We start from the raw sequence: 12,289 nt of genomic DNA on the forward strand, positions 1-12,289 counted from the left end.
TTTTTTTTGTGTCTGTTACCACTTTTTCTCAGCTCTCACCGAACGGATTTCTTTCAACGATACGTCAAAAGATCACAAATCGTATCTAGTCGAAGACATTACCCTTCAAAATTGAAAAAATTTCCCTCGTTCCCCGTAAATGGGGGAAACCTCCAAAAAAATTACAAATTTAAAAATCGCTAATTTTCGAAATTTTTTAACTTTTTCAAAAATGAACATATCAATATAATTTATTTTTATATAGATGGTTGATGTCTTTACTTATCATTTGGTATATTTTTTTTGTAAATCTGACACTTAACCTGCCCACAGGGAAAGATTTAAAATGATAACTTTTTCACAAAAAATATACTTTTTCAACATAACTTTTGAAAATGTTCCGGAAGGTCTGACACTTTTATATATATCTTAAATTAAAGCTAATGTAATATACTTTAATTTGAAAAAAAAAAATTTGACCTCTGGACTTGTCTTCACGGCGAAAATGGCTACCAAATGCTATTATTGTGTCAAAATTCTCGATTTTATTATTTATATAATATTTAACTTTATAATGCTATAACTTATTGAAAAGTTTATGGAACCACACAATTTTTTTATGAGAAATAATATTTTTTAATAAACCCTTTTTCATTTGACATACTTTATCTTTATCGAGATATTAATAAGGAACCAGCAGATCAAGAAATTAAGCACTATCTAAAGATTTGCATCGAAGCGTTTATTTTTGATAGTGATTTTAATCACTGTCAGATATCATTATACTTGATCCAACTATACCACGTCACAACTGTGCCGCGACCCCCCTGTGCTGGGTTTTTTATAGTTGATTTTTACAAAAATGTATAAAAAAAAAAAATGATTTTCACCGTAAATTTTTTTGGCTAAGCTTGCAAAATTAAAATAATCATTATAAATTGTTAAATTTTATTAGCATTTAATATATGGTACTTTTTGTATTTTAATATGGACTAAAACTTGTATAATTCTAATGATACTAATAATATGATAAAAACTAAAAGTAAATAACATTTGTGTAATTATGTATACTGTCAAAGTGTGATAATATTACTTAGTGATAATGTCACTAGGGTTATATAATGGGGTTATTTTTTTTTGTTCGAGTGTCAGTATGCGTTGAGCGTTGATAATGGTAACATTGTCCACAAATTACGTGTACGCGATTTTTTTAGAAATGGTTTGTGTGACATTTTTAGTTAAATATTTTAGCTTCCATGCAAAGCTGAGAAGGTATTGGTTTTACTAAAATGTGTTTTTTTTTGTGTCTGTTACCACTTTTTCTCAGCTCTCACCGAAGCGATTTTTTTCAATGATACGTCAAAAAATCACAAATCGTATCTAGTCGAAGAAATTACCCTCAAAAATTGAAAAAAATTCCCTCGTTCCCCGTAAATGGGAGAAACCTCCGAAAAAATTACAAATTTAAAAATGGCTAATTTTCAAAATTTTTTCAATTTTTTTTACTAAAACTGCCGTAACTTTTTTAAAAATAAACATATCAATATAATTTTTTTTTTTATAGATGCATGATGTCATTACCTATCATTTCGTATATTTTTTTTATAAATCTGACTTTTTACCTGCCCACAGGGGGGGATTTAAAATGACAACTTTTTTACAAAAAATTAATTTTTTCAACTTAACTTTTGAAAGTGTTTCATAAGGTCTGACACTTTTATATATATCTTAAATTAAAGCTAATGTAATTTACTTTATTATGCGAAAAAAAAAAATTCGGACTTTGTTTTATCTTCAGGGTGAAAATGGCTACCAAATGCTATTTTTGTGTGAAAATTTTCGATTTTGTATTTTACATTTTTAACTTTATAATCATTCTACATACTTTATCTTAATTAGGATATTAATAATGAACTAGCAGATCATGTAGCTTTTGGAATAATCCACCAATTTTTTAAAATTAAACACTATCTAAAGATTTGCATCGAAGCGTTTTTTTTTTATAATGATTTTAATCACTGTCAGATATCATTATACTTGATCCATCTATACCACGTCACCACTGTGCCGCGACCCCCCTGTGCTGGGTTTTTTTTTTAGTTTCAATTTAAAATATACTCATTTTACAAAAACTATAAAAATATACACAATTCATTTTTTAAGAAGATACCAGCCGTTCTGTTGTTTTTTTTGAAAGGAGGGTATTTTATTAACTTGTAAAATAGTATTTTTTTTTCGTCTAAAAATAACAATTGCAAAACAATAAAATAACACTATATTCACATTTCGCGATTCAAATCTTAAAATATGTGCATAGTATATATTTTACTCGTTCTGTGTTAATTTTAGAAAAAAAAAATAACTCGATAACTAATTAAAAGAAAATAGTATTTTTAAAATTACCAAACCGTTTTTAAGTATACATATTTATTTGCGATTAAAAAGTTCTATTATTCAGAGCAAACCCGATTATAGTAATATTTAAATAATATTATTTTTAATTTTAGAGTGGATTTATAATTTAAACAAACATTTCAATGACAATTAAATTATGAAACGTCACATAACAGTGATAAATATTCAACTAATATCTCAATTTAAAAAAAACAATTCATTACTTTCCGCATAATCAATAAATGTGTTTAAAACATTAAAGTCTCCATTTTTAAATAAATATCTTAAATTTTTGATAAATATTCTAGCAGCATCCAAACTATAATACTTAACTGTTTTCAGGTCATTTTTGTTGTGAACTGGTCTACCTTTTTTTGTGATAAGTTCTTTGCCGTCCAAATTCATTTCTTCTAATGCATTACACCCTAAATTTAAACATAACAAGTTTAAATATAATTTGAGAATGTGAATATCAATGTCTCTGTGTTCATGAATTCTTTTTTCTACGTCACAAACAAAGTCATTATTTTTTAATTGAAAGTACGTTATAAACTTTCTAAGTATTATTAACCATTTGTAAACCAAAGTTTCCTTGATTAATTCATCATCTTGTTCTTTGATAAACAAGAAATGTTTCCATGTTAGCCTTAAAATAATGATTTTGATGAAATCAAAAACTGAATCGTAGTATATTTGTATACCTTTCATTTTATTTTCCTTCCAATCAATATTATGTGCATTTTCGTAGTTTTCTTTCAATTTCTGTATAGTATTTGTTTTGGTTGTTTCTCATTTGACCTGTACGTTGTAAGTATTCATTAAATGCATCGTTTTGTGAACGTCATCTCCGATATTTTTAATTAGAATATTGTTTTTATTAAATTTCTCGGGATTTATTTTAGATGATTTAGTATTATTCGTAGTTAATTTGTCCATCATTTCTGTTATTCTAATGTTGTAACTCCATATATCATGCAACGGCAGATTTTTTAATCGTTGTAGCTCCATATCTTGTGCACAGTACTTGTTCTCTTTTCTATAACATTTCATGGCCGAAGCCTCAGATTTTAATGCATCTATAACGAAATCATGATTATCTTTAAGACAACTTATTAAATGCTTAACTGGTTCTAATTGTATTAATTTATTTATATGGAAACTAACAAGGCTTAAATAAATACTTAATAACCACAAAGAACCTATTTCAACGCCTTCCATATCATACAACGTACTCATTATTTTTTTCAAAACACCAAGGTAATTTCCTTTAGAGTAAAACGCATTATTTAATTCAAAATTTGGATGACATATTTCTAATCTCGCCATTTGCATATAGTTCAAAGCATTTATTAAATAATAACATTTCAAATGCTGAACATTTTCGATGGACTCTAGTTGGTTTTCATTGTATCTTGTAATGAGTGAAACACAACGGCTCATTTGTAATAAAAGTAACAACACAGCTACTTTCGTTATATTATTTGAATAAACGGTTTGATATAACATCTTAATGGAACAAACAATCGTATATTATATAAAACTAGTTATAAGAGTATTAAGAAACGTAAATTATTGAAAACTACAAATTTTTAGTCTTGCACTTCTTTTAAAGAAACTATAATTAATTCTATTTACTTAAAAAAAAAATAGGGCCAAATTGACATTTATTACAATAACAACAGATAAAAAATGTTATATATATATATATGAGCTATCTAATGGAGATGGAAGACATATCAATCCCTCCACTAATGATGAAAACAATTATGTGAAAAAAATCGAGATATTAAAGTGAATAGAAAAGAAATTTCTTGTGAAAATCCTCATTTTCTAATACTTATATCGGTGCTCTTTAATTTATTTATAATATAAACTTTGTAAATACTTAATACTCTATAATAAAAAACATTTAAAACTAAATCTAGTTTTATTAGTAAATTAAACACCAGGTTTTATTACTCCTAAATTTAGAAAATTTAATCGTCTCTAAATATACCTTATATTTTTTTCTTAGTCATTAGTTATTATGAAGATTATAAACGCATTATATGCTAGTAAAAAAGTATTAGTCAATATAACTTTTAATTAATTTTATTTATGTACACATCTGCTACAAAAATTTAGTAAATTAAAATTTTTTTTTAACTTATCATATTTTTATTACTCAAATAAATAATACATTTTTAACATCGAGTTTTTAATTGAACTAGAATTTTCCACTTTCAATTATCATCAATGTTAAAACGAAATTTTTTTTTTGTATTTATTTTTTGGATATCATCAGCTCATGGTAATAAGTATTATTTTTAAAGTATGCTTTTTGAAGGATTTTTGAATACATAAAATCAATATTTTAACTATTAGTTTTTAAATGTTATCAAATAGAATTTTACTTTTTTAGTACTATGCAAACCATTAAATAATGAATCGATAACAAGTAAGGTCTTTGTTTACAAATATATTCATAATAAAATTTTATTTCATTTTAGTCTAATGATAAATTTTTCCAAGAAAAATATGATATAAAACTGTAAGATACGCACTTTTTAGACGAACTAAAATATTAGAAAATCTGACCCGTTACTTGTCTACAGGGGGGATTCAAATTGGCAATTAAAAAAAAAATTTACTTTTGATAACGTTCTGGAAATTCTGTGACTTTTATGTATTTCTTGAATTAAAATTTATGTAATATACTTTAATAGAAAAAAAAATTCAAACTTTAAATTATCTTCATGGTGAAATGATTTCCGTATTCAAAAACATGCTATTTTTGTGATAAAATTCTCGATTTTTATTTTAAATATCTACAAACTTCTTTATATTAAAATACATTACAAGGGTTTGCTATAATAATGAGTCCACCGATTTTTATATAAGTTACATGAATCTAACTATAATTGATTATAGATTTAAACTTATTTTGAATATTTTGTCTCCTACGTTAAGATAAACAAATTTGAATTTTCGAAATAGCTTAAATTATCCTTTTAAACTACCAACATGTGTTATACACGATTGTTTAGTTCAAACCCATCCGTAAAATATCTTTTGTCTTAATTATTTTTTAGGTGGTTGTAACTATGATGTATGTTTCAGAGTGTTGGGCGGTTGACAAAATAGAGTAGAGAATGAGTGTAGCAGAAATGAGGATGCTTAGATGAATGAGAGGAGTGACTAGAGAAGGTAGGATAAGGTACGAGCATATAAGAAGTATAAGTGTAACATCAATCACGAATAAGATGAGAGAAAATAGACTTAGATGGTCTGGTCATGTTATTTGGAGAGAGGAATCGGAAGCTATAAGAACAGTTAAATAAATTAATGTTAAAGGAAGACAAAGAACATAGATAGAGACTTGTTATTGCGTAATGCATTAAATTATCATAAAAATTTTTATTTATTGATTTCAAACTTGCAAATTGAGTTAAAAAAAATTTATGATAACAAGTTCAAACTTTCTTATTATTAACTTTCATAAAATTCAACTTTAAAAGACCAAAAAAATTACATTTCTATCGGATTATTTTTAACATATTAATAATTGAAATCAATAATAATTTGAAAAAACAATTTTTCTAATTAATTATTTTTATGTATGTAAATACTCGTTTTTTACAAATTAGTAATAATATCAAAAAAGATGTAAAGAAATTTACTTTTCCAACTTAACTTTAAAAAAGATTCTGAAAATACTGCGTTTTTTTTAATATATGTTAAATTAATGTTTATGATACGCACTATATATAAAAACAAAAATTTGACGTGACCTTTCTTTAATGTGCAAATGGCTGCCGTAGTTAAAAACATACTATTTTTGTGTTCAAATTATTACTTTTTGTTTATTTTAAAATAATGATTTGCCATAGTATTGAGGCCATCGATTTTATAAAAGTTACAGGAATTTAACTTTCATTGAATATAATTTTAAACTTATTTTTAATATTTTGACGCCTCTAAGTTAAGAAAAACGACTATTAACTAGCATAAATTGTCTTTTTGCAATATAATTTACGATAACCGAATCGATTATAATACAATCTCTCATGCTCAGGGACAAAGTTCGAACGCCGCCCATCAATATGACTTTTTTTTCTTATTTATTTATTTTTGTTACACGTAAATATTCATTTTTCATTAATAAGTTATAATCTCAAAAAAGAGGTGATAGAAAAAATCTAATTTCAGATTTGAAATCGGTGCAATAATAAGTTTTAGAAAAGTGTATTTTTTTCTCTGATTAAAATTCCTTATAAACCATTTATTTTTAATTAACAACAAATTATATCATAAAAAGTTTTGTATCTAGCAGTTAATAATTTTTTATAATTTTAAAAACTACAACACTAAATTATGAAATATCAATTTTATAAAATATATTAGTTATAATAAATGTATATTCATATATCACACTTATAAATCAAATCAATTTTAATCAAGATATAAATAAGGAAATAGTAATTAATTTTGCTTTCGTAATAATCGATTAATTTCTTGAAATTAAATACTATCTATAGATTTACATGAAGCGTTACTTATGATAGTGATTTTGATCACTATCAGATATCATCTATACTTCTACCAACTATCCCACGTCTACACTGTGCTACAGTATTTTTCTTTATGTCTATCGCCACTTTTTCTCAACTCTTACCTAACCGATATCTTTCATCAATATGTCAAAATATTACATATCGTGTCTAGTTGAAGTCATTGCCCTTAAAAATTAAATTGAAAATTCTCTCGTTCCTTGTAAAAGAGAGAAATTTCCAAAAAAATATAATTTTTTTTAATTAATTTTTTATATATCTCATTCATGTTTAAATATATTTTATTTTTAAAGACGTTCATTAAGTATTTTTTCAATAAGTTGAACAATAATATGTATGTAAGATGTTTTTAATCGAATACATTTTTTTAATTCAATGTCTTATTATTATTATTATTGAATCATACAAATAACACTCTTTAGAAGATCATAAAATATATAAAAAATAGTCTTTAATAACTTAAATAAATGTTGAAACTTCATTATTTTATATATTATAATCAAAACATGAACAAATGTTGTTTAAAAATCTTTTAATTTTTTGGAGTGAATAATTTCAAAATCAATACCTTCTCATAAATACATCTTAAATTAAAATTGTTATTTACGTTACTGCCTATGAAATTTAATATAATTTTATAATTTCTTCTGATTTAAGCATTTATCATACTTTTTTTTAAGGGAAACTATCGAAGCTTCTTAAATATTTTTGTCTAGTAATTAAACAAGGTAATTTGGCATTTGCTATGAAAAAAATAAAATAGGGAAAATATTTTATAATAATTTATTTATTTTTCAATATTTGCGAAATATTATGATATTAACTATTTTAGTTTATTATACATAATTTCAGATAAAAAGCTACCATCAGGTATTTTATTGACAAATACATACTTGGTTAGAATTATTTTTAGAATCATTACATCAAAAAAAATTTCATGTTTTATTTATTTCATAAAATATGAATATTATTCAACCCAAGACAATTAATGTTGATACACGAAAATATTATACACTTAAATTTATTTTTAAATTTTTTTTTTAAATATCCATAATTATGTTATAAATTACAAAAATACCAAATAATTATACTTGAAATTTTTTTTGTATTTTTTTATTATAATGTTAATATTTAGAATAAATGTACATCTCATAATCCCTTAAAATGATGACTATATAAATTGAATTGTTTAAAAATTATAAGAGTTGTCAGTTAAATCTAAGATACTTTGTTTATAAGTTGACTCGTTGCATTAAAATAATTCTATTATAAAAATATTTATTTTAATTATTTAAACTTATACATTTTTTAGAAACCAGCAATTCAAATAATATTTACTACTTGGGTAACAGTAATATACATTTTTCATACTTGTACATAAAAATATCTAATAAGTCTAATATTCAATTCAAGCGATTTATTATTGTATAATATTATACTATGCCAATTTAAAAATAAACAATAACAGATTTTATCTTGATGCAGAAACTAAATTTTGCGTGAAAACAAATTAATACCAGAAAACATAACAGTGTTTTTTAAAATTGAACCAAATAATGCCACACTAGCATTAAATATTAATTGATACTAAATACCTAATTAATGATACATATGTAAATTAATCAAACAGTTAATGACTTAAGGTTATTTTAAAATTAATGTTTCACTTGATTACATTTTTGAATAAAACACATAATAAAAAATTTGAAGTTATTTATGTTTTTTAATTTTATGTTTATCTAAAAACAATAATGATGATGAATATTTTTGCTATAATTATTCATTACGTTTATTAAATTCAAATATACGTTTACAAATTTTTTGAAATTTAATATTTTCAACATTTTGTCAAAGTATTTGTTTATTAAATAACATTATTTCAGCATAACTTTTTTTTTTTTAGAAAATGAAAATTCTGATTCATCAGGTAAAATTTTAATAAGAATGTCTAAATAAAACAATTAAATAGGGAGTCTCATAAAATACAAAAAAAAGTTTATCTTATGTAATTTTTAAAATAAATTTGTTAGCATTAGTGTTCACATCATTTTAAAGATTTACTGCTCCTTTGGCATGTATATTAGTCTTTTTCAAATCCGTCGAGAAGAACATTAGAAATTATAAAGATTGCGTTAAAACATGCCAACTATCTTAAGAGGGTTGGATTATATGTTGTATATTTTTTCATTATGAAATAAAAGATTTTTTTGAATGTTAACATGTATAATAAAATATATTTATTTTAAAATATTGAGGAATTTATGGGTCAGCTAGACAGTAATTTTAAATTTCATTAAAATAAGAAATTGAAACATTCCAATAACTTTTCACGCTTTGACACGGCCCGTAATAGCGCACTATTCATTTACCGTGAATTAGCACGTTATCCGGTCGTGATTATCAGCTGTCCACCGTCGCACTCATTAGTGTTGACGATAACACAAGTTTGTCTTATCCGGCGGTCGGTAGATAGGACAGGCCAGGGGGTGCAGCACCGCGAGACACGTCGGCGACTATGTAAACCAGTTAATCTGTGACTTACATCCGCCGTACGTGCCGTGTGATTTTTCATCAGCGCATTATCGATTTCTTTTTGTATTTCGCACCTCACTGTCACCAATTTTTATAATATTATTATAATTCAAAATAAAGTTAATCGACTACTTAACGGTGTTACATTTTTATTTTATTAAAAACACCTTTATACTGTGTCAGCTTTCAATAATTTATTCTTCATTAATTAAACATAAATGTTACTTAAATTTTTGAATTTTAATATATTGTTTTTACCAAATGTAAATCGATATTTTTATGTTACTTTAATTATATAACTACAATGTTGACTCAAGATACATATTATTTAATAAGTAATCTTAACTGAGTATTCAAAATTACAAAAATTTAAGTGGACATATCATTTGATATTAAATTTTATATTATAATAGCATGAAAATTTGATTGCCACATTAACCAGTAATTCGTCATTAAACCTCCCCGAAAATTCTATATTGACAGTTAAAATAGAAAGAACTAAACTAATGTAATTTAATATATTTTGAATGTATATTTATATATACACTTAGTGATATGTATTAGCATCAAAATTTTAGGTTTTATTCCAAAATTGACAAGTTCAGAACAAAAAAATATTTATTGAGTACTAACAGGGTATTGCCTTATGGTCTTTTTTGCTAAATAAACTTATCAAATAATAAGAATTTTTTAAAATTAATTATGTTTATATACTTAGTTGAAAATAAGTTTAATAATATCAACATAAGTTTTGCAACATGATACTCTATATTTATGACAAACATTTATGACTTTCAATATATAAGATGGACAAGACTCATTTTTTCAAAAATTAATAAGAATTCAATATTTTTCTTCACGTATTTTTCATTGAGAATATCAAAAACCTTACATATATTTTTTAAATAGATATTATAATTAAATAATTATTATTCATAAAGTATTAACAGTTTTTAATCGACATGAAAATTATTTTGTTTTTATGAGGGGAGAAGAATAATGACAATAAAATCAAAAATTTAAATAAAATACAATATACATTTTATAAGTTAAATATAAAATCATCTATAATTAGCCTTTTAACATAAAATCTTATGGTCTTAATTTATGATTATAGATGAAATCATTTTATAATGCCACCGATTTAAGAAAATGTATCTATAGATATCCGATTTAAACCGTAAAAAGAGTCCACTATTGAGTCCAAAAGTTATAAAGCTTCATCTTATCTGTGATAATAGTACAATGTTTAACAATACAACTCTTGAACTTAGGAACAAAATAATTAATGAACGAATCATCATCAGGAATCACTTCAAAAAACAACTCGTTCACTAATTCTTCAGACCTTATATCCTTGATCGAATAAGAAATTTCTTGTATTAAAATTTATATGAAATTATGAACGAACGAATCATACTTTTATGTATTTGAATCAACTCGTTCAACGAAATAATTCGTTCATTTTGAACAAATCATTCGCAAACGACCCATTACTTTATCTTACATTAAATTTTATTTTATTTATTAATATTCTTTACTGGTCAATCACTCTGTATATCAACTTATCATTCTTTAAATATTAAAATAATATTCTGTGTATTTAATGTTATTTGGAATCCAAGTACATGCAACTTAAAATGCATAATTATTTTAGATCTTTTCATTAAAAATAATTCCTTGGGTAAAATTATATAGAACTTAATCAAAAAAATTATTTATTTAGGAAGCTTATTAGGTTGTTATGTTTTATAACCTTATATGATCTTCAGCCGATTTCTAACTAGTTTTAAAGACAGCTTATTAAAATTACTCCAGCCCTAAACAGTTTAGATTACAATTTTACTACAGTTATCAAGTAATGAGAAATTTTTTTTGTTAAAACGTTTAATCAGTAATAAAAGTTGAAATTCAACCATTTTAGACATAAATGATCATGTAATTTCTCGTTGAAAAAAATACATATTATTTTAACCATTATGTCTAAGGAATTTGAAGCAGTTGTAAAATAAACACTTGTTAATACTAATTAGTTACTTAAAATAACTCATTAAGCAACAAATGTTAAAATAATATTATCTCAAAAAAACATTGATTAAACAACAATGTTCTATTATTCGTTTACAGATGAGTGTAAAATTTGCAATAATGAGTTTAAAACAGTGATATTGAAACCTTGTAAACACAGGTTTGGTAATTTCTGCGCTAATCAATTAAAAATATCAGAAAGTAATTGTCCAATATGTAGAGATTCAATAAATACATTTGAAGGACTAGGTACGTGCTTTAAAATAGTTTTACAATAATTCTTCTAGAGAAATAGAGCAATTATAACGGACTCAATCCTATGATCTTAAAATCATATTTTTCATTTTAATGATATTTGCATATTTCATTCAATTTCAATAATTTCATTATTTCCCAGCTATAAATATCTAGTTTAGCGGATTTTTAATTTAAATGGTAAAAAGTGATACTACTCATGATAATATTTTTTCTCGGAAATCTATTGTATTTTAGTCATTCTTATGGTCATAACTTTGACAGAAATATACAATAAGTATTGTAAAAAATTTTCAGCTGTAACTGTAACAAATTGTAATTGCTTTAATTTTTATAAATCAAATTAAATTTTTTTACTATTACAAAATTTAAAAAAATGATGATTTTTATTAAATTTGATGTTGAATACATATGATAATGGTTAGGAAAACATTTTATTGATTCAAACTTGTTATTACATAGATTTATACAAAATTGACCGTATTTTAACTCATATTTAATGGTTAACATAGAAGTAGTCAGATTTAGGGGCTAGACCAAATTAGGTAACT

General features: G+C 24.0%; 1 protein-coding gene across 1 annotated transcript in view; it reads left to right on the plus strand.

Moving 5' to 3' along the window:
* Window positions 1-4,446: 4,446 nt before the first annotated feature.
* LOC126905034 (uncharacterized) overlaps window positions 4,447-12,289 on the plus strand; it is an 85,319-nt gene continuing 77,476 nt past the window's right edge. The window contains exons 1-7 of the mRNA XM_050684430.1: window positions 4,447-4,663; window positions 4,775-4,810; window positions 7,604-7,651; window positions 7,776-7,793; window positions 8,236-8,268; window positions 8,827-8,850; window positions 11,583-11,732. Of these exons, the coding sequence (XP_050540387.1) occupies window positions 4,609-4,663; window positions 4,775-4,810; window positions 7,604-7,651; window positions 7,776-7,793; window positions 8,236-8,268; window positions 8,827-8,850; window positions 11,583-11,732 (364 nt within the window). The 5' untranslated portion in view covers window positions 4,447-4,608. The remainder of the gene's footprint in view (window positions 4,664-4,774; window positions 4,811-7,603; window positions 7,652-7,775; window positions 7,794-8,235; window positions 8,269-8,826; window positions 8,851-11,582; window positions 11,733-12,289) is intronic.

The sequence above is a fragment of the Daktulosphaira vitifoliae genome, unplaced genomic scaffold, assembly GCF_025091365.1.
Source record: "Daktulosphaira vitifoliae isolate Bord-2020 unplaced genomic scaffold, ASM2509136v1 Scaffold_4, whole genome shotgun sequence".
In the NCBI taxonomy this organism is placed as follows: domain Eukaryota; kingdom Metazoa; phylum Arthropoda; class Insecta; order Hemiptera; family Phylloxeridae; genus Daktulosphaira; species Daktulosphaira vitifoliae.